The 23,485-nt window shown below is 50.8% G+C and overlaps 1 protein-coding gene across 1 annotated transcript in view; it reads left to right on the top strand.

The window, feature by feature from the left end:
* Positions 1 to 23,485, top strand: part of TRIM62 (tripartite motif containing 62) — a 28,230-nt gene that overhangs the window by 2,497 nt on the left and 2,248 nt on the right. Inside the window, exons 2-4 of the mRNA XM_008050249.2 lie at positions 8,126 to 8,221; positions 12,959 to 13,215; positions 14,087 to 14,202. Coding sequence (XP_008048440.1) covers positions 8,126 to 8,221; positions 12,959 to 13,215; positions 14,087 to 14,202 — 469 coding nt within the window. The remainder of the gene's footprint in view (positions 1 to 8,125; positions 8,222 to 12,958; positions 13,216 to 14,086; positions 14,203 to 23,485) is intronic.

The following is a 23,485-nucleotide window of genomic DNA, read 5'->3' as shown; positions in this document are numbered from 1 at the left end:
TCTGGGCAACAGAGTTAGACTCCAACTCAAAAAAAAAAAAAAGGTAAATTATATATGTATATTCTACTTCAATAAAAACTTTTTTTTTCTAAAGAGACCATGCCAAGGCCGGGCTCGATGGCTCAGCCTGTAATCCCAGCACTTTGGGAGGCCAAGGCGATTGGATTGCCTGAGCCCGTGGTTTCAAGCCCAGCCCGAACAAACAACTTGGTGTGACATCATCTCTACAATAAAATTTTAAAAATTAGCCGGGCGTGGTAGTGCACTCCTATAGTTCTGGCTACTTGGAAGGCTGAGGTGGAAGGATTGCCAGAGCCCAGCAGGTCTACGCTGGGGTGGCCGTGAGCATGCGTGCCACTGCACTCCAACCTGGAGTTAGACTCCAACTCAAAAAAAAAAGAAAAAGAAAGAAACCATGCCTAATGTCACAAAGACACTGTCGTTGAAGCTAAAACTTGAACTCAGGTTATCTGACCAGGGATAGGCATGTGGGTGAACTTACATGGCGTTTTGTTGTGGCTGGAGGGGAGGGTATGGGGTGGGGAGGTCAAAATAGGAAAATGAGACCTGACCAGCTCAGCAAGGACTTTGGACACACACACATGCACTCACACACCTGAGGAGCTTGGGTTTGATCCTGAAGATGCTGGGGAGCCAGGAATGAGTATGAGCAGGCGAGTGCAGCCTGGTCGGATCTGCCCTGTGGACGGAGCACTCTGGGGCAGTGTGCACGGTGGACCAGTGGGAGACCCTGGAGGCACAGAGCAGCCAGGTCTTGCCAGAAACTATGCAGCTCAGAGGTGCAGAGGGAAGGTTGGGGCTTGAAGACAAAAGAATCAAGATCATCTGGGAGGAACAGGAGCATCCAGGGCTCTGGGTGTAGATTAAGGACTGTGGGGGAAGGAAAAAGGAGAGGCAAGTCCAGCTTGCCACGTTGTCTGGCATCCTTGGGTCAGAGAAGGAAAGAGGAGAGGTGTGAGCAACTACTGTGTGCAGCGCTGCACTGGGCCCTGTCATAGGTGCTGTCTCTTTTAGCCTCATCACAACCTCATGAAGGAGCATTTATCCTCATTTTATAGGTGAGGCTCTTGGAGATGAACTTTGAGAGGGGAAGAAGTGATTTGCCCAAAGTCATGCAGTTGGGATTTGAACCTGACTCCAGTGTTCGGGCTGTCTCCACTGGGATGAGAAGGATCCCCGAAGCAAGAGCCAGGATAGCTTCCCACAGCAGCTTTATCCTCTGGGCCAGGAAGAGAGGTGATTTCGCAGGAGAGGATGTCTGGCCTTGGGGACATTTGAGCCCTGCTTCCCTGTCTCCCCACCAGTCCTGTCCTCTTCAAACCAATAGGTGTTCATAACCTCGCAGCTGGAATATTTGCATAATTGGGTGATCAGGACGGCACCAGCTGGGGCTCTGCCCTCTGAGGCACGTCTTCCCAGGCTCCTCATCCTGCCCTGCCCCAGCTCTGATGGGGCCCTACAGAGTTCAACCCTCCCAGGCTGACATTCAAGGCCTCCTCTACCGCCCACTCCCATGCCCCAGCTAGCCCCAACTGACCTTTCCAGCTTGTGACTCCACCCACCTGTCGCATGCCTGGCCCTCACTTCCTGCACATGCCAGGTGTGCCCCTACCTGACTAGTTTTCCCCACCTGCAGTGCTCTGGCCCATCCTGGAGATTTGAAGGAACCCTGCCCATCCGTCATCCCTGGTCCTCCCATCAGAAATAAACTCCATCCTTGAAGCTCCCCCAGTTCTGAGTCCCAGTTTTACAAGTAATTATAATTATTATGATGATCATGACAGTTGAGATTGATTGAGTTCACCTGTGCATCATCTCAGGTCATGAATTAAGCCCCTTTAGTCCTCACAGCAGCCCTAGGGAGCAGCTGCTGTTATAGCCTCACTTTACAAATTTGAAAACTGAGGTGGAGGGAGGGTATCACAAGCACAGCCACGTGGTGACAGCGGCGTTGGATCCAAGGCAGGCTCCCAATGTTTATCCTGTTCTCCCTAGTATTCTACCTATTCGAGTTTCTGCCTCCTTGACTTATTGCAAACTCTTCAAGGGCAAGGACTGTCTCTTACAGTCCCAGAGTGGCCAGCTTAAAACCTCCTGCTCAGTGGGTGCTCAGAAATTATTGCTGCAATAAATTGAATGGGAGGCAGAGAGATCAAGTGATTTGGAACATGGATTTTGGGGGTCATTCAGAGCCTTTCCTCTGCCTCTTACTAGCTGCATGACCTTAGGCAGGCTGCCTAACCTCTCTGGGCCTCAGTTTTCCCCTCTGTGAGATGGACATAATAAAGGCACTAATACTGCAGAGTGTTGGGAGAATCCAACAACCCATGCCTGTGAAATGCAAACCCAAACCATGTGTACCTCCAGCCCTTGTGGTCCCAAGCCTCTGCCATTGCCAGTGTCCTTCCTCGGGGTCATCTCTGTCATTTGGGAGTTTATCAACAGGTTCCTGTTTCCTTTCTAACCTCTCTCTGGGAGTAAAATTTCCAGTTGGTTCTCCTCTGTCAAGCTCTTTGGCCATGGGCCTAGGCCCTTTCCTTGGACCTGTGTTTCCTGTTCTGGCAATCCAAAGGGTAGGGCCAGATGGACCCTTCAGCCTCTTCTTTGGCTGTCTGAGGAGGAAGGGAGGGGCCACCTGGACACAGTGAGAATGAGGACATGAAGAAGTGACTGAGGAACCTCACACAGGACACAGTGACAACTTTGTGTCCCAAGCACCCAGTGCATGCCAGACTCTGTGCCCTGTGAGGCTTCTTTCTACTATTGTCTTATTTCACCCTCCCAAACCTAGGAGGTATGATTATCCTCATTTCATAGGCAAAGGACTGGAGCATAGAGAGGTTAGATGACATCCCAGGGTCACACAGCTAGTGGGTGGCAGAACCAGCCTCTCTGAACCCCCTCCCCCCCGCCCCGGCCTAAGAGGAAACGCAAAGAAGAGAAGGAGGTTCACAGTGACACAGAGTTCAGGCTGCCTCCTGTGGGTTCTGCCTGTGGGTTCCAGGGTTTGGTTTTCTTAAGTTAACTGTTCCCTCAGGTTCTTCCAGCCACCTGCCTGGAGCCCTTCCTTCCCCTCCTAACCTTTCAGAGGTGAGTTCTGAGCCAGCCCAGCCTCTTCTCTGGGCAGATTCATCCTGCAAACACTTACGGAGGCCAGCTGTGCCTGGCCCTATCCTAGGTACTGAGAGTGTGAACATCTCTCTTGCACAGTCCCTGCCCTCAAGAGCTGACAATCTAGGAGAGTTTGACAGGTAACCCTACAATCAAAATGCAGTGTGTGCCATCAGGGTGCAAGTGTGGGACACTGCACACAGAGGGGATCTGACAACAGCATGGAGCATTTGAGATATGAATTCCCAGTGGAGGTATCATTTGATCTGGGTCTTAAGAGGTGAGTAGGAGTCCAATAAGCAAACAAAAATGTGTGGGTGAGCACTCTGGACAGAGTGCATAGCATGTGCAAAGGCCTGGAGGAGAGTGCTGGGAAAAGTTTAGTGCATCTAGAGCAGTGCTATTCACTAGAGCTTTCTGGAACGATGGAAAATTCTACATCTACACTGTCTGATACAGCAGCAACTAGTCCCATTTGGCTACTGAGCACCCAAAATGCGACCGGTGCCCCATTCTATTTCATTTTAATCGATTATAGTTTAAATAACCACATGCAGCTAGTGTCTACTATATTGGGCAGCACAAGTTTGGACCAAGAGGTAAGACTGGAGAAGAAGGTTGAGGCCAGTGGTGAAGAGCCTTGAATGCCACCCTAAGTTTCTGTGTCTTTCTTCCTAGACAGTGTGGAAGTCTTGCAGAGGGGCCCTAAGGAGAGAAGCATTTACAGATCTGCCCTTTAGAACCATCACTGCAGCTACTGTGTGGGGTGCTTGAAGCAGTGGGAGAGTGCAGAGGCAGGGAGGAACCTGAGATCACAGTCCAGAAGAGAAGTGATGAACCAAACCGGGAGTAATGGGTGTCACGAGGAGAGAACAAATTCCAGAACAAACCTGATGAAAACCTGGATTGGTGTGAGGGTGGTCGGTGTCAGGGTGATCCCAGGTTTCTAGCTTGGATGGCAGTGGGAGAGCAGCTGCCCTTCACTGATATGGGGAACTGGGGGAAAGAGCAGACTTGGGTCCCCCAGTACTATCCCAGCATTCACTGTGTGTGTCCGTCTGTTTCCCTAACACATGCACTCCTTGCAACATTGTGGTTGGGACTTTTCCCTCATCCCTGTCTCCATCCCTGACACAGTACCAAGCAGGCCTCAGCACGTGTTTGTGGAATGGGCAATGAGTGTTCCATTGCTTCCAGGGTTCAGGAGGAAGTATCAAACCAGCTCTCCTTGTTCCCTGATTCCAAAATCAGAGACAAATTTGTCCAAGTCCCTTGGGGGCCCTGAGCAATGTGAGGAGCATGACCTAGAGGGCAGTGTCTCAGAAATGTGGAAGAGCCGCCTGGGTGGCTGGGTCTTCCGTGAACCCATGGGACCTCCAAAGGGGAGGATTGTAGCACTTTTGTAGCACTTTGCCCATCTCCTCAACATCTGTGTGTCAGCTGCACTGTGTCCTGAGCTGGACAGACCCAAAGCCATCGGGGGGTACCTTTCTGCACTCTTGACAAATGACAGATGACTGTGACTCATCTGTTCCAAGGACTCAGCTGTACAGGAATCTGTTAGGAATGACCGCCAGCAGTTAGTAATAGAGGTCTGACTAGACTGGCTTTGGAGCCAGCTTTTTACCTCTCTGTGCCTTTTTCTCCACCAGAAAATGGGAATAATAATAGTGCCCACTCTAGGCTGCAGTTAGATGGGGGGCTTTTCTCCCTTATGGTAACAAGTCCGTAGGAAAGGAGCCCAAGCATTTGTACTGGAGCTGGCTGCCCAACTCCTGAGAGTTGGCTGTCTGCGTCTCCTTCCAATCCTGTGTCCAGTAACCTCACACTGATGGCTTGAAATCTACTTTGGTGAGAGTATTTACACCATGGAAATTGGTAAACACTGCCAGGGCTTTAAAATTTTTTTATTTTTTCCCAAAGAGCCAGCCTCCTATCATGTCCCTGAATGTGATGGTCTGGCAGTTCCACTATCAACAGGACCCAGGTTCCTTCTTTCTTCTACTCTTTTGGTTCCAGCTTGTGACTTCCACCTTCACAATTGCCTTATGACCAGAGATGGCTGCCAGAGTTCCAATCATTATGTCTATGCAAGCCCTCTACTTTCACAAAACAAGCTGCTCCTGTGTTTCTATCTTACCCCTGTTTTTATGGCTGGCTCCTCCTTATCCTACAGCTGTCATCTCTGGTGTTACGCCTCAGAGAAGCCTACCATGACCACTCTACCTAAAGTTCCCCCCCATCCCACACTGCTTTATTTTCTCTAGAGCACAGACCATATTGGTAATTATCTCTCTTTTATTATTTTTCTTATTGTTATCTGTCTTCCCCATTAGACTAGTCCCTGTGGGCAGGGACTGTCTCTGTCTTGTCCTCTGCTGTATCTCAGTGCCTCAAGAGTGCCTGGTACACAGAGTAGTTATTCAATAAATATTTGTTGAGGCTGGGCATAGTACCTCACACCTGTAATCCCAGCACTTTGGGAGGCCGAGACAGGAAGATGTCCTGAGCCCAGGAGTTCAAGACCAGCCTGAGGAACAAAGCAAGATCTCATCTTTATAAAAAAATAATAGTAATAAAGAAAAATTGTCCAGGCATGGTGGTGCACATATGTAGTCCCATCCGCTCTACTGGCTGAGGCAGGAGTATCACCTGAACCCAGGAGGTCAAGTTTGCGGTATATCACCTGAGCCTTGAAGGTTGAGGTTGCAGTGTATTGCCTGAGCCCAGGAGGTCGAGGCTACAGTGAGCCATGATCATGCCACTGCATTCTAGCCTGGGTGACAGAGTGAAACCCTGTCTTAAAAATAAATATATATATATGTTGAATGAATAAGCAATAGTAAGCAAATTTGTTTTCTGCATTCTTCCTCAGCATGTCATCATGACCATTTTTCCATGTTGCGACCTAGTCTGTAAAATTAATTGAACTAGACATTTTCTGAGGACACTCCCTGGTCTGACAGGATGAATGAGTGGGAGGGAGGCGAATGTGAACAGGTAAGTCAGCCTTCCTGGCACCACTCACCGCCCAGGCTGACTGGGGAATTTGGAGGCGGCTGTTTCCAGAAAATACATTGATGCAGCAAGCTTCCTTGCATACCATCTCGGTGCTAGGCCATTTCTGGGTGCAGGACATACAGAGAGGGAGCAGTAAGAGCCACCCTGGAGGACTCATGGGTTAATATAGGGCTGAAGGAGAGACGGACAGAACAACCAGCTGTGATACAATGGGCTAGATTCCAGATGTGTGTAGACAACCAGACTTTGTGCTTGAAGCATCTACCTCCACACCCCATTTATCACTTGACAAATAATTATGGAGGCCTGCCATATGCTGGGCACCATTCCAGGCACTGGGCACACAGCAGGGAGCAAGTCAGACAAGATTCCTGCCCTCATGAAACTCATATTCTAGAGGGGAGGCAAGTGATAAACATGCAGTCAAATCAATGAGTGAGGTCATTTCACACAGCAGAAGGTGTGATGAAGACTGTGAATCTAAGTGTTTGACAGGGGTGTAAGGAGATGCCACTGTATGCAGAGTGGTCAGGTAAGACTCTTCAAGAAGGCGGCCACTGAGTTGCTAAAGGAATCACCATGAAAAATCCTGCAAGTAAAGGGCACCAGCCAGAGGAAAGAGCAAGAGCTAAGTCATTTTTATTTTATTTTATTTTATTTTTATTTATTTTGAGTTGGCATCTCACTATGTTGCCCAGGCCAGAGTGCAGTAGGGCAATCATAACTCATTGCAGCCTTGACCTCCTGGGCTCAGGCAATCCTCCTGCCTCAGCATCCCAAGTAACTGGAACAACAGGTGCGTACTACCATGCCTAACTAACATTTTTTTTTATTGTTTTGGAGAGACAAGTTCTCGCTGTGTTGCCCAGGCTGGTCTTGAACTCCTGACCTCAAGCAATCCTTCTGCCTCAGCCTTCCAAAATGCTGGTATTACAGGCATGAGCCACTGCACCCAGCCCTGGAAAGTCTTCAGGTTGGAACAAACTCAGGATGATAGCATGTGCTACCACGCCCGGCTAATTTTTTTATTTATTGTCAAGATAAGGTCTCTCCAAGTTGCCCAGGCTGGTCTTGAACCCCTGGGCTCAGGTAGTCCTCTTGCTTCAGCCTCCCAAAGTGCTGAGATTGCGGGCTTGAGCCATCACACCTGGCCAAATATCAAAATTTTAAACAATGTCAAGATCACTAGCAGTGGCCTGCCAAACCATGCTGGAACCCAAAGCAAAGGAAAAATCAGTAATGTTGATCCTATTTTTGCTTAAAATGTCAATACCTTGCCTATCGTAGATTCATTGTTGTTCCTTGTGGGTGTCATCACTGCAGAAAACGTGTCACCTGGCATCAAGATCCTCATCTCCAAAACCAGGTGGCCTGGGTTCCAATTCTGGCCTTACCCTTCCATGCTTAGCTATATGCTTTTGGACCAGTTTCTTGACCTCTCTGTGCCTTTTTCTCCATTAGAAAGTGGGGATAATAACAGTGCTGACCTTGGGGTTACTGAAAGGCTCAAATGCATTCATACAAGCCAAGGGCAAGAACAATGCGGAGCCCACTGTTTAAGTGCTCAGAGAATGTTGGCAGCTAGTCTGTAGCGAAGGACTGTGTGGTTCAGCTTCGGTTCCCATCAGAGCATTCTCAACCAGGAGCCAGCGGCCAAGTGTGGGAGTGAAGAACGTGCATGTGGAGGGTGATTGCGACAGGGCGACCAGAAGCTTCTAGGATGGCCAGACATGGGGCTGTTGCGAAGATCAGAATGAAAGACTGGGACGGGTCCTGGAGATATTTAGGAGACAGACTCTACGGGACTTGCTGGTGGTGCTTGAACTGTGACGGGAGGCAGGTGGAGGGTGGAAGGACAGAGACCACGATAACCCCAGCACCGGGCAGCAGTCAGGGCTGGGCTCTTCATCACCACGGATTACCTGGGCCAAGTGTGGCCCGCGCCCCAGTCCCGCCCCTGTGTGCGTTTCAGAGGGAGCTGAAGGAGCAGCTTCAGGCCCTGCAGGACAGCGAGCGCGAGCACACGGAGGCGCTGCAGCTGCTCAAGCGACAGCTGGCGGAGACCAAGGTGAGTCTGGCCCGGGCTCGGGGCGGGGCCGGCAGGGCTAGGGGGCGGGGCCAGTCGGGAACGAGGGGGCGGGGCTGCAGGGCTGCGGTGAGAGCCCGGCGTGAGAGGGGCGGGCCGAGGGTGGGCCTTCCGAGAAGGTAAATGGGGCGGGATCCACTCCTAGGTGACTGAGGGCAAGGGCTAGTGCCTGGGTTAAGGATGGGGCCGTTTTTTCGCTTCCCACTTTGCGAGGAAGTTGGGGTGGGACCAGGGACCCTCCGGAAACCCCTGACGTCCTGAAGGGCTAGGAGAATGTACCCAGTCTCTTTTTCCTCTTCTCTTATTAAACATGTCCAAGCCCGGTGCGCTGGCACCTGTATCCCAGCTACTCCGGAGACTGAGGTGAGAGAATCAGCTGAGTCCAGGAGTTCGAAGCTGCAGTGCACTGTGGTCACACCTGTGACTGGCAACTGCACTCCAGCCTGGGCAACCATAGGGAGACCCTGTCTCTAATGGAATGAACGAATGAATCCATTGCCCTGAGGAGCCAACCCTGAGCATGCCCCCTTGAGGACCCCCTGATGGTTTGTGGCCCAGCCCTGGTATCATCTCCCTTTGAGCTTAGGCCTTGGGATATGGACTCCGAAAAGTAGGACCAAATCCTACAGTCTCTGGTTATAATGGTTCCGGGGGGAAAAATCGTTTTCCTTGACCTGAGAAAAAGGATGTGGGTGCTGGTCCCACCACTCACTCACTATGTGACCTCTGGGCCCCCAGTCTTTCTTTTGGTACAGTGGGGACTGCTAGGCTCCTCCCAGTACTTCAGGGCAGGAAGTCACCTGGTAGAGTCCCCACAGGGCGGAGTGACTCTGTGCAGTGAAATCTGGGGTGATTTCAGCCTGGCCTCACTCTATTAGCCAGAGCTGGAGCAGAGCCTTAGGAATGCTCTGGGCCTCCAGAGGTCATCCTGGGGCCTAGAGAGGCCATTGGAAACCCAGATCTGTGCCCCAGCTCGACCACCAACCCACTGTGAGGTCTCAGGAAGGTCATGACAAACATTTCTTCACAGAACATTCCAGAGTGCCTCTGGGCAAGACCCTAAGTGGGCAACAGATGAGAAATAGTCACAGGACTCTGGCCTGATTACTTCTCACGGCCTCAGTTTCCCCATCTGTCTGATGCTTCTGTGCCTCTCAGGTGACAAGAAGTAAAAGGAAGCCTCTTTCTGGATGAGAGGGGGTATCACGGACTGTTTCTTCTCCCAGGCAGCATTCTCTTCGCTTCTCGCCACTCCCCACACTATTTTTCTCCACTGACCTCTTCCTCCCCCGCTTTCCTGTCCATCTGTCTGCCTCTGGGGGGTCCTGTGGGGCCACCTCCCCCTCCAGTTCCCCCAGCCCCGCTTCCTGTCTGGACTGGGATGTTTATACAAGAAATGCCTATGGATGCTTTGGAGGTCATATTTCACCTGGTGCCTGACTCGGCTTTCCTGCGGCGCCTGCCCCTCCAATGGCCCGGCCTGAGGGCCTGTCTGATTTCCCTCCTCAGGCTCTGTGTTTTCCTTGGTCGGCCCTGTCAGGGTGACGCATTCTTGGCAGGGTGTTTTTATGAAAGGGCCCAACTCCTCCAGGCCCCAGGGTGTTCCAAGGCATGTGGTGGGCTGGGGTGGGGGCTGTTCTCCAGCCACAGCACTGAAGGGAGGGGACTGGAGAAGGGTGGCTCAGCCCTAGAAAGAGCTAGAGTAGATGGGACACACGAGTTGAGCAGAAGCTTTCTCTGTGCTGAAAACTGTGTCCCCTTCATTGTCTTCCCAATGTCACCTCCACAGCAGCAGGACTCCTTAAAAACTGGCACACAATAAGCAGTTGTAAAATAAGTGAATGAAGAGAGAAAAAGCATCTTGTGGGGTAGGAATGTTATTATCAGCAAGGAAACTAAGGCACAGAGAGGTTGAAGGACTGGCCTAAGGCCCCCACAGCTAGTAAGTGGCAAATCGGGAGCTTACTGTCCAGTTATGCCAGAGCCCAGTATATATTCAGCCTCATGCTGGGATATCCTCAGCAAGATCTATGGCTTTGTGGTCAGCTAACTGGGGAGGTTGGGAGGATCTATCTGGAACGTGCTTGGGTCTCCTGGGGTGGCTGTCACTCAGATGTGCTGCTTCTGAGCTGGCATCTCCTTGCCTCTCCCTCTTTGTCTATTCATTCCTTCTTGTCCTGGAGACACTGGGCCCCCAGTGGAAGAAAGATGGAGTTTTCACCCAGTTCTGTGGAGCAATCTTGGGTTTCCCTTCCCTCCTTCCCTCCTTACTCCTCAAGCAGCTCTTGACTGCCATCCTTGAGTCTGGCCCTGATTTGGGCATAGGGGGCAGGGCTGAGGAAGATGTCATTCCTACGCAGAGGGGCTCACCTACTAGCCAGGGATACATAAAACATGGAACAGTATATTAAGAGTGTTTACGGCCAAGTGCAGTGGCTCAAGCCTGTAATTCCAGCCCTTTGGGAGGCCGAGATGAGAGGATTGCCTGAGCCCACGGGTTCGAGAACAACCTGGGCAACTTGGCAAGACCTCATCTCTATAATAAATCAAAAATTAACCGAGTGTGGTAGCGTGCACCTGTCGTTCCGGCTACTTGGAAGGCTGAGGCGGAAGGATCACCTGAGCCAGATGGATACTGGGGTGACCATGAGCGCGCCACTACACTCCAGCCTGGGCGACAGAGTGAGATTCCAACTCAAAAAACCAAAACAAAACAACAACAAAAAACAGTGTTTACAAAAGACTCTGGAAACACCTAATTACTTGAAAAAACTAGAGAAGATGTCTCAGAGGAGGGAGATTTCAAGGTAGGTCTTGTGGGATGAGTACAAGTTTGCCAGTTGAATAAAAGGTTTGGGTGAGGGGATCATTCTAAGCAGGTGAAATTATACTGCAGGGGTGCTAGGGAGACAAGTTAGGATCACATTGAGAAGTGCTTAAGGAATTTTGCATCTTACTAGTCATCAGGGGCTGAGGAAATTTCCTAGACACAGGATCAGCAGTGATGCCATTTGCCCTTTAGAAGGATCATTCTGACTGTGAGTTTTTTGGCAAAGACAAGAGTTGACTTGTGAACTGAGTGAGTTGGAAGGACCTGTGGAACCCTAGGGGGAGACTGTTGGAATAACAGGTGTGGTGCTCAGGAGACATGCAGCCCACCCATATGGACTTGGGAGCTATCCTCAAAGCAGTGGGAGTTGAAGATGAGGGTGGGCATGGAGGATGAGAAAGGAAAGTGCTGGCCAGGATGAGCCCTGAGAAACATGAGAGGCAGAGAGGCAGCAGCCGCAGGGATGGGAAGACTTTCAACTAGTGGAGGGTGGCCAGTGGGCCAGACATTGCTGCAGAGTGGTCTAGGAGGGGCCAGAGGGGTAGCTGTGGGATCTGGGGACCTTTGGAGGGCAGCTCCAGGTGGCCAAGAGGACAAATCCCATCTCCTCCTCAGCAATGTGGCCCTACAGAAATCTCAGCCCTCCCGCCTGCGGGGCTCAGAGAGGCCACCGCAGTCTGGCCATGCATCCCCAGCCTCTCCTCCGCCCCCTCTTTGTCTGCCTGGCGTTCTGGGTGGGCATGCGCGGGGAGGCTGGCCCGCTGCCAGCAGTTCTTCCTGCAGGCCAGCAGCCGCATCAGGGAGGGAACAGGCCCTAATTGAGCCTTTGTGGAGCCTCCCACAGAGCCCTGGGCACTGAACACAGTGGGGTTTCTGACTCCATGAACTCCTAGCCCGAATCCCACAAAGTGAAATTGCAGAGGCAGGCCCCACATGCTGTCGCAGCCTGGCCGTACTTCTGTACCCTGTGTCGTCCTGACTCTAAGCCTTTACTCACACGGTTCCCTCTGCCTGTCCTCCCCACCCCCAAATGACATCCTGCCCATCCCTCAGGTCCCAGCTTGGAAGCCATCTCTCATAAGACTTTCAGTATGTGCCTGAAATAAAACTCTTAGAATCAAACTCTTGCAATAACCAGGCTCTTTCTCTACGCCTTGGACCGTGCCTGGGCTGTTGGGCTGTGGCCTTCACTATCTACCCCCGCTCCCGGGCCTCACGGTGCCCATGGGAGGCAGAGAGAACCACACAAGTCCATACATACCTCCTCTGATCATGGTCCCAATTCTTGTTCCTTATTTGGAAGGTTTTGGGGGTGGCAGGACAGGGTAAGAGACCACCAAGTTTTGCCCAGCTCATTGCAGTTGTCAAAGCTCTTTGATTTCCTTTTCATGTTTTTTTGAACCCCATGAATTATTATTTTTTTTTAATAAAAGACATCACTATATCCCAGACTAAACACAGTATCTTCACCCTGCCCTCTACCGGTCACCCAGCTTCCCCATCCCTCCTACCCTCAGGCCAGAAATCTGGGCATTTCCTCAGCTGCTTTCTCTTCTGCACCACTCTCACCAGTTGGCCAGCAGCCTCCAAGAGACCGCCCTCTAGACGGCTCTCAAGCTATGTCCCTCACTATCACTGCTGCTCCTCCAGCTCAAGCCCCATTGTCTCACCTGGACCATTTCCTAATGGGCCTCCTAGAACTATTTGCTGCCCCTGGCCACGCCAGTCCTTTCATACCACCGTGCCTTTGCATGTGCCATGAACCCCACAAGTGTACCCTTTCCCGCCCTTTCCTCTCTGTGTGTCTAGGCTCACAGTTTCTTCTGATCACCCAGGGATCACCCCATCCACTCCCCCCCACCATAACTCCTGATGACTGTTCCCCACAGTCTTCCACCAAGAGCCTACGGACCACCATCGGGGAGGCCTTCGAACGGCTGCACCGGCTGCTGCGCGAGCGACAGAAGGCCATGCTGGAGGAGCTGGAGGCAGACACAGCCCGCACACTGACTGACATTGAGCAGAAGGTCCAGCGCTATAGCCAGCAGCTGCGCAAGGTGCAGGAGGGGGCCCAGATCTTGCAGGAGCGGCTGGCCGAAACCGACAGGCATACCTTCCTGGCCGGAGTGGCCTCCCTGTCTGAGCGGTAAGCCCCACCTGCCGGGGCCTTCCCCAGGTGGGTGTCACCTACTCACCCCCCACCCCACCCACAGGCCCATGCTGGGCAGTGGCAGCGGAGGCAGATGTAGTCGCCAGCAGAGAATTCACTCATTCAAATCCTTGTCAAGCATTCATGGGACATCTGCTGTGGGTGGGAGACTGGGCTAAAGGTTTCACGTATTTATAGTGATAAATATGTAAAATATTGTGTATATGTTACAGATAAGTGATATTTAATATTTACAGTCATACAGTATATTATATATTATAAAATAGTGTTTAAATTACATATTATTCATAAAATGTTATTACATGCTGTTATAGAAAGGCTTTATGTCACTATAACCCTATCAACCCCCTTGAAGGTCATTACCACTGTCTTCCCCATTTCACACTTATAGAAACTAAAGCTCAGAAAAGCTAGATCCGTTGACCAAGGCCCTTCATCTGGTAAGTGGTGGAAACAGGATTCAAGCCCAGTCCTCACTGGCCCCAAAGCCACCTTTAATGTTAATAACACGTAGTGGCTTGTTGATCAACACTGATTGCTAATATCATGAACTTGGAGTTGATGATGAGCCAAGCACTGTGCTAAGCGTTTATGTATGTTATTCCATGTAACCCTCACAGCAAGCCTAGAGGCTGGTGCTAACATAGTACCCACTTTAAAGATGAGAAAACTGAGGGAATAGCTAAAGTGGTTGGAAGCAGCACAAGCAAGCACTTGAATCTGAGTCCCACAGACTTCTCACTCACGACCCATCCTATGTCAACTGCCCTGAAGGTAGCTGTGGAGATCCCGGCCTTGGGCAGAAATCTACTCCCTGGTGCAGCCTCCTCTCCTGCTCTCCTTTCAGGCTCAAGGGGAAAATCCACGAGACCAACCTCACATATGAAGACTTCCCCACCTCCAAGTACACTGGACCCCTGCAGTACACCATCTGGAAGTCCCTGTTCCAGGACATCCACCCAGGTAAGGCTCCCGCCTGCTGCTCCCTGTGAGGGCCCAGGAAGAGGCACGGATTATTGTGGGCCGGAGCCAGGCAGAGCATGGCCTAGCTCTGCCCGGTCTCCTCTCCTAACAAAGCATGAGGGTATGTCGGAGAAATTAGCAGAGTACTCTGCCAAGCACCTGCTGTATGCCAGGGCCTGTCCTGGGCATCCACATAGTCACTCAGCTCATAAAGTGAGCTCATAAATACCCATGAGGTAGGCTCTGTTAGTATATCTCTTCTCCAGATGAAGAGACTAAAGCCCTGGGCATTTCATTGACTCATTCTATACATATAGTATATAGAACAGTTCACACCAGGAACTGTTCTAGACACTGGAGATGTAGTTTTGCAAAACAGGCAAAAATCCCTGCCCACATGAGGCTTACATCCTAGGGTGTGAGGGAGAAAGTAAACAAAAGTAAATAAGGGCTGTGGGCAATGGTTCACACATGTAATCCCAACACTTTGGAAAGCCAAGACAGGAAAATCGCTTGGGGTCAGGAGTTCGAGACCAGCCTGAGCAACATAGCAAGACCCTGTCCTGTGAAAACTAAAAAAATATTAGCCAGGTGCAGCGGTGCATGCCTGCAGCCCCAGCTACTTGGGAGGCTGAGGCGGGAGGACCACTTGACCCCAGGAGTTTGGGCCCTCGGTGAGCTATGATCAAGCCACTGTACTCCAGCCTGGGTGACAGAGCAAGACCCTGTCTCTCTAAGAAAACAAAAACAAAAATCTCGAAAGTAAATAAGTAAAATACAGTGTGTATTAGAGACTGATAAAGGATAAGGAAAGGAGGTTAGGGAAGCTGAGATGGGATAGAGATTTTTAGACAGGGGATCCAGTAAGCCGACTTTACTGAGAAAGAGGCATTGAGTAAAGATCTGAAGGAGAGTGAGCCACCTAGGTGTCTGAGGGAAGAGGTTCCTAGCATGGGAACAGCAAGTACAAAGGCCCTGAGGCAGAAGCATGTCTGGCATGCTTAAGGAACAGCAAGGTGGCTAGTGTGGCTGGAGTGGGATGAGTGAGAAGGAGAGTAGAGATGAGGAGGTCAGGGAGGTAACAGTGACCAGACCATGAGGCCTGTAGGCTGCTGTGGGAATTTTATGCTGAGTGAAATGAGAACCATTGGAGGGCTTGGGGCATTGAAGTGACAGGAGCTGGCTCAAGTTTTTAAAGAACCTCTGACTGGCAGATAGGTTGAGCTGAGACTGAAGGCGTGAAGGGTGGAGGCTGGGACAGTGGTCAGGAGACTGCTGCACAGTCCCGGTAAGAGGTGATGGGGGTGTGAAGCAGGGTGGCAGGAGTGGAAGTAGTGACAAGGAGTCAGCTTAGGATATATGAAGGGACAGCCAACAGAATTTGCTAATGGACCAGACCTCAGGCACGAGAGAAAGAACCGAGAATTTTGACCAAGGTGACTAGAAGGATGGAGTTGTAAGCCTGTGAGGTTTGTGGTGCTGGTTAGATATCTCAGTGGTGATGTTGGAAAGGCAGTTGGGAAGCCAAGTCTGCAGTGTAGGAGAGAGGTCAGGACCAGCATCACTCGTACAGGGACAGTATTTCATGAGCCCAGAGGAAACCATCTAGGAGGTGAGGGTAGACAGAAAAGAGAGAAGGCCGCTCTAAAATCTGGAGCTCTGGGCCACTCCTAGAAGTCAGGGACAGGAGGGACCCAGCCAAGGAGACCAGGAAAGAGCAGTCAGAGAGGGAGAAGGGTAAGCTGGGTATGATCTGGAAGCCAAGTGGAAGAAGCACTTCCAGAAGGAGAGAGTGGTTGATGGTGGCAAAGGCTACTGAGCCGCGTATGGGAGAATCCAGAATGGACTATTCTCCAGGGTTAGCAATGTGGGGGGTATTTGGTGACCTTGATGAGAGCTGTTTTGGCAGAGCAGTAGGGGCCAAGGCCTGATTGGAGCGGGTTGGAAAGAGTGGAGGCTGTGGGTGGAGGCAGTGCTTTCAAAGGGAGGAGAGAAAATGTAGCAATGGCTGTTTTTGTAAGATGGAAGAAATACCACATATTTGTGGGATGATGGGAAGGACCCAGTGGAGAAGAGAGAATTGAGGACGAAGGAGAGAGTTGCAAGAGTGAGAGCCTTGACTGCCACCCACTGTGCAGCTGGCAGCCGGCCTCTGCTTCAAACCTAAACAGCTCATCACCAGGAGCTCAGAGAAGGTAGACTAAATGGGCACCAAAGCCAATGGGGCAGAGGCAGGAGCTTGTGAGACTCCTCTCTGGATGGCCTCACCTTTCCTAGTGAGGCAGGAAGTGAGGTCATCAGCTGGGAGGGAGAGCGGGTGATGGGAGGTCTGCAGAGAGGAGAAGGTCTGAACACGTTTCTAGTAGAGTCAGCTGGGGCTGGGAGATGCCTTCCCAATGTCACATGGTCCTCAAGGGCATACTCAAGCTGCCTAGCAACAGGGACACGTGTGTTTCCTGAGTCAGACACAGTGACCTGTAGAGGAGAGACACTGATATAGGATTCCCCCTAAGAGGTAGACACTATTATTATCCTCATTTTTTTCCAGATGAAGAAACCGAGGCACAGAGCTATTAGGAACTTGTCCATGGTCACAGCCTGAAAATGGTACAGCCAGGATTTAAGCCCCAGTGTCAGATCCCAGATCCTGTGCCCTTACCTACTAAGCTAACTGGTCATTCTCTGGCCTCACACATACCAGGGAGGCACCTGGGAAGACTGAAGCTCAGAGAAGCTCACTGACTTCCTCAGGTCACACAGGAATGAGGTCTACCTGCTGGATTCATTTTGTATCTCCCTGTAAACATTTAAAGTCCCTGAGGTCCTTTCAGGAGTTGGTGAGACAGATGAACAGCCAGCCCCTGACAATGCAGAGGGACAAGGGCTACGATGAGGGACTTACCCGGTGCCATAGGAGCCCAGAGGGGGCAACAGGAGGCTCTAGATGGGGTGGGGAGGTGGTCGGAGGAAGCACAGAACAGACCATATTTGAACTAAGTGTGGAAGGCTGGGTGGGATGGTGGGGACTGGGGACTCAGACAATCCCCAGTGCTGAAGGGTTAAGACAGTCACTGAAGCTGTGAATGCGAACCACAGAGCTGGACTCCCTTGTAGATGACTGAGGGCTCATCTGATATGTCATTACTGATTTCATGGGAGTGAAAGGATGCTATTTCTCTTAAACTTGGTTCCATACCCTCATTGACAAAAGGGCAAGAGTTGGGACTGGGTGGTGGCTCTGGGCTGTCCTCCTGCGGTGGGGACCTTTTTCACTCTCAGCCTTGGAGGGACTTCCACAATAGGACCCAGCAGGGTAAGGGCTGCCCGTGAGTGAAACAGCATAACTCAGGGAACCACAAAGGGCATCTGAAGCTCCTATCCCCTCCCCAGCCACTGACCCAGGGGAGCCCTCCAGCAGACAGTCTAGGGAGCTTTCTTGGCCTTGGCTGCCACCTGTTCCATCTCTGCCACAACTCAGAGAGGTAGTCCAGGTACCTCAGCCTGGTACTCTTGGCCCTATAAGATCTGGGTCCTGGTAACTTCTTATTCCCCTCTCCATATCATACTCAACTACACAGAACCATCTTCGGGTCTTAATTGAGCCATATTCTCCCTCCTCCACACGTTTGCACATGCTATTCCCTTTGCCTGGAGCCCTCTACCCAATCTTCAGTCTTTGGTACCTACTACTACTTTCCTTCACACCTTAGCTTGTAAACACACTCCTCTGAGAAGGCTTCCAGAATTTCTCCAGACAGCCCTGGGCTTTCCTGGTCTCACTGTCTTATTGTCTGTATGACTGTCCATCTCACTGGACTTTGAGCTCTGAGGGGCCATGGGCTGGGTCCAATTCATCCCCAGCAGCCAGCACAGTAAATGTTTGTTGATAAACAAATAAAGAAACGATTGAGTTGTAGTCCCAGTTCCACTACTAGAACAGTACCTAGCATCAAATAGGTGCCCGATAGATATTTGTTGACTGAAGAACTTGCTGCACAGTCTTGGACAAGCCACAACCTCCTCTGAGCCTCAGTTTTCTCCTCTGTAAAATAAAAAGGCTGGTGTTCCCTTCGTGACTTCCTCAAGAGTGAGTACAGGGATGGGGGGACTTGCTGCTTGCTCCAGAGCCAGGTTCCTCAACCTCAGCACATGTGACATGCCGAATAATTCCTTGTAGAGCACTGTCCTGCACATTGTAGGACATTTGACCACATCCCTGGCTTCTCTCCTCTAGATGCTGGTAGCCACCTCTCTCAGTTGTAACTACCAAAAATGTCCCCGGACATTGCCAAATGTCCCCTGGAAAGTCAAATAGTCCCCGTTGAAAACTACCACCCCAGAGAAAGCTCTCTGCCAGAGAGGGGCTGAGGGAGCAGTGACCCGAACATCCTGCTGAGAGCAGAGGCCCCTAGGGAGTTCAGAGAACAGCGACCTGGTTGGCTGGGCCCCTTCCTTTGTCTGTGGAGCCTGTGAAGTCACTCTGGCTCCTCTGCCAGTGCCAAAGCCCTTTATGTTCAGATGGGAGGGGTGCCCCCAGGGACCTAGCCCATGGATTCTAGCAGCTTCCTGCCTGCCCCTCCTCTCCAGCTCAGGCTTCCTATTGGGTCACCTGAGAACCCTATCTAGCACCTGTCACTCCCCTACTCTGGAACTACAACTCTCTACATTCCCCACCCCCTTCCCCAGCCTAACATCAGAAAGCTCTCCTCCATCCACACCTTTCTGCCTACTTGGTCTGAATCCCCAGCTCCTGGGCACAAACTGCCCCTCCCTGCCAGGCCAGGCAGCCCATTGTCCCAAGGACACTAGACACTGGTCACCTCAATCTTACCGATCTTACCGCCTCCCCTTCCTGAGCTGCTCTCTGCCCTCCCACTGCCTTCCTGAATCCAATTATTCTGAATCCCAGCACATTCACTGCCTAGCTGTGTGAACCAGGGTAAAACGCTTCCCTCTCTGAACCGCAGTTTCCTCATCTATAAAACAGGGATAAGTTGCGTTTATCTCCCAGGGTAAGTGTGAGATTAAATTAAGTTATTTCTTTGTAGTAATAATCTTATGACTTTACAAGTGCTTGATGCCTGTTTGTTATTAGTATCATGAGTCATCAGATGGTTCCTCCATCTTGCTGAACAGGCTTTCTGGGGCCACATAATGGAAAGCATATGATGTGAAAAGATCTTAGCTTAAGTTCCAACTCTGTTTCCATCCCAAGTGGCAACTTAAGCAAGCCACTTAACTCAGAGAAGTCTCCCTGGAGGCTCAGTCTCCTCTTCTGAAAAAATGGGTACAGTAATCTGTGCCCTTGCGACTACTATGGTGTTCCCATGAGCTCCTGGGTGTGAGAATGTTGTGCAAATGCCTGCCCTATGCAGCTGCGGGCCTGGGTAGGTGGGAGGCAGAGGGACCAGATCTTTTAAAGGCTTGGCCAGAGGAAAGAACTGATGGCCTCCTGTCCTATCAGGCCTCTACATGCTCCAAGCAACTGCTCTTGAGAACAAAGAAACACTAGTTACTTGCTGAGCTGGGCTCTGTCCTGGGAGGGGTTTCTCTGCTGCTTGGGTCGCTGCTGAGTGTGGCTGCCCAGTGACCGGAAACATCTCCCAGGGCCTCCACAATTCATGATCCTTCTGGAATGCCTTTGACCTTGAGGTCTCAGAGAGGCTTAAATGAATGGATCATACTCCTGGAGACCATACTGGCTGCCTCAGTGTCTGGCTTTTTGTTTTTATTTTATTTATCTATTTATTTATTTTCAGAAAGCAGAATTTATTGAGGACAGAAAAGCTCCCACAGTGGAAGGGGACCCGAAGGGGTTACCCAAGGCTTTTTGTTTTTATAAAACTCAGTGTTCCAGGACCTAGAAATGAGCTCTGGCCTGTAAAATAGTAAGCCCCAAGGACGCTGCTTTCATTTTGCTGGGTTTATCACCTCTCCTGAGAATAAAGGATGAAGGAAGGAATTTCTAGTCTCTACACAGGTACTGACTTCTCAGAGGGGGAAGGGGTGCTACTATATTTCCTTCTGGGTCCCTTTCTGGTCTGGTTGGGAACCCTCTTCTGGGTTACTCCTGCCGTCCTAGCCTCAGGGAGGGAGTCCTAGGAGAATGCCCCCTCTGTTAATGATGAGGTAGGAAGGCCCTGGATGTGGAACTCAGCCAGAGTAGGCCATGCCTCAGCCTCACTCCTTGGGGTATAAAAGCCTCCCAAGAGTCAGGCTATGTCCCTACCTGACCAGAGTGCCAGCCCCTATCTTTAGGACTGCCTGGTGAGTGGCAGGCCCTACCCCCCATCCAGTCCCCTGGGCTTTGGGCAATATGGGTCCACTCATAGGAGCTGGCACTCAGTGGGTCAGGATTTCCTCCTATCCGCAAGGTCATCTCTGTCCACTGGTCTCAGAACCACTGAGAGCCCACGAGTCTGCCTCCTAGAGCACTTTCCTCTCATCAGTGGCACCCACCAGAAGTGGCCCACATTGCCTTACACAGGCTTAGGAGTCTGAGACCGAGCCCTCATGCCAGCTTGCAAGTAACTCCCACTCCCACCGGATCCTTCTGCCCTGAGCCTCAGTTTCTACCTGTCATTGATCTCCTCAAATCACCCTGGACGCCTTGGATATGAAACCAAGGCTCCCCCCCAGCACTCAGAACTGCTGCTGCTCACCTGAGTACTGTCATCAGCCATCACACCTGAGTGCGGCCCACTAACCACTGCCAGTAAAGGTGGGCCCTCTGTATCTGACTAGGTTCTTCTCTGTGCATACTCTGGCTGTGCAAACTCCTCTCCACACCCCTCCTTCCCCTTCCTCTTGCTTCTACCTCCCAACCCCACTATGGGGATTCCCCACATTCTATGGGGCAGGAGCCTTCCAGTTCTGACATGCTGTCCTGTGGCCAGTCAGACCACAGAGTGAAATATCCTCCCACTGACTCAGTGCCTGTCTCTCTCAGCACCCCCTCTTTTATGTCCCTGGACAGAATATTGTGTTTCCACTGACCCCTCTCCTCACAGGGCTAATTGTTTCCATACAGCCCCCTGAATTCTAATAACAGGAAAGAAGAACATAGCATGCAAAAGTAAATTCACTCCTGATAGAAATCATGGAAGAAGCGTGATACAGGCCAGTGGTCAGGTGGATGTATGAACACAACTGGCTTTTGCTCCCTGCTGGGGATAGTCACAGAAATAAGCAGAATCTTATTTCTGTGCATAGATGCAACCAACAAAGGTGATTGAATTAGGGGAAAGGCTCCAGCCAGGCATAATGAAGTCCCTGCCCCACCAAATGGGAAAGAGCTGGGGAGCTGGATGCTGAAGTCCTTTGCACCAAGGAGCAGAGGCAGGATCCCTTCTTTCTGCTTCTCCTCACTCCTGTCTTGCCCTGGCCTGGAAATGGTCATCCAGGCTGAGAAAGGCCAATCTCAGGATCCCCCTTCACCTCTGGATGGTCATCCAGTCCCTCAGGGAGGAATTCATAAACAAAGGTCTTGTCTTGACAAGAGTCTGTGAGACTTTTGAGAGCCAGACCTGTTAAGCCAGTGTGGCCAGCCCAGAGCCAGGTGACCCAGCCTGTGTCAGTTGCCCAACCAAACAGGGTCAATTATTTAATTTGGTGAGTCTTTCTGGAAACCTGCCCCATTCCAGGCCCTGTGCTGGGCACTGGGCACACACAGCAGAGCCCTCTTGAGGTAAATGGGGTAAAGATGTCAGCATAGGAGACTATATACCTCATGCCAGTAGCAGAGCACAGAGCAAGTTAAGGAATTTCAGAGGAAAGAGTGAGCACACCTGCGGGGTCACCAGGACACAGCTTCCCAGAGGATGGGCCTTTCTTTTTTTTTTTGAGACAGGGTCTTACTTTGTTGCCCAGGCTGGAGTGCAGTTGTGTGATCCCAGCTCACTGCAGCCTCAATCCCCTGGGCTCAAGTGATCCTTCCACTTAAGCCTCCCAAGTAGCTAGAACTACAGGCTCACGCCACCACGCCCTGCTGTTTTTTTGGGGGGAGGGGTACTTTTTTGTAGAGATGATGTTGTCTCTCGCTATGTTGCCCAGGATGGCCTTGAATTCCTAGGCTCAAGCGATCCTCCCACCTCAGCCTCCCAAAGTGCTGAGGACTGCAAGCATAATCCCGTATAGGGATTGAGCCTCTGGAGATGGTTGCAACAAGCAGAGAGAAGAAAACAATGTGAGCCTGAGTGGAATAGGGGGATGGCAGTGAGAAGTGGGCTGGGAAAGAAGGCTGGGGCTAGATTACAGATGGCCCTGGATGACCTGAGATTAGTCACATCTGCTCTCTGATCTCAGTTTCCCCATCTGTCAAATGGAAAAATCTGGCCTAGAATTAGTGCATTCGTTTTTTACCTTTTCAGAATTAGAATTAGTTTTTTACCTTTTCAGACCCAATTTCAGGTATAACCTTTTCACAATTTCAAGTGGTGTGTGTGTGTGTGTGTGTGTGTGTGTGTGTAACTATAATATAAAGGAAGCATAACTGGGCACAGTGGATCATGCCTTTAATCCCAGTACTTTGGGAGGTGGAGGCGAGAGGATTGCCTGAGCCCAGGGGTTTGAGACCAGCGTGGGCAACATAGCAAGACCCCATCTCTACAATAAATTTTAAAAATTAGCCAGGCGTGGTGGCTTGCACATGTAGTTCCAACTACTTGAGAGGTGAGGTGGAAGGATCGCCCGAGCCCAGCAGGTCGATGCTGCAGTAGCCATGAGCATGCCACTGTACTCCATCCAGCCTGGGAGACAGAGTGAGACTCTGACTTTTAAAAAAAAAAAAAAGGAAATTATTTATAGGCTGACTCAAGCCCGTAATCCCAGCACTTTGGGAGGCCGAGGCGAGAGTATTGCCTGAGCCCAGGCAACTTGGTGAGACCTTGTCTCTACAATATATCAAAAAATTAATCAGGCACGGTAGTGCACCTATAGTTCCAGCTACTTGGAAAGCTGAGGCCGAAGGATCACCTGAGCTCAGAAGGTCGATGCTGGGGTGGCCATGAGCATGCCACTGCACTCCAGCCTGGGCAACAGAGTGAGACTCAAAAAAGAAATGATTTATAATAAAACATGTTCTGTGTCAGTTTGTAGATACTCACAACCATGCTAGAAAACCTAATGAAGTGGCCAGGTGCTCTCATCATAGGTAAAGTGCCATTCTGCCTCAAATGCAGTCCTATACAGGTAGGTTGTATTAATCAGTAGTGTTTCTCTTAGAGATGTATTTTCCAAAAGAGAAAACAGTTTTGTTTTTTTTTTTTGAGTTGGAGTCTCACTC

Source organism: Carlito syrichta, unplaced genomic scaffold (assembly GCF_000164805.1).
Source record: "Carlito syrichta isolate Samal-C Ts95f unplaced genomic scaffold, Tarsius_syrichta-2.0.1 Scaffold143308, whole genome shotgun sequence".
Lineage (NCBI taxonomy): Eukaryota > Metazoa > Chordata > Mammalia > Primates > Tarsiidae > Carlito > Carlito syrichta.
Note: the sequence above shows the minus strand (reverse complement) of the source record. Positions and strands in the feature narration are given on the sequence as shown.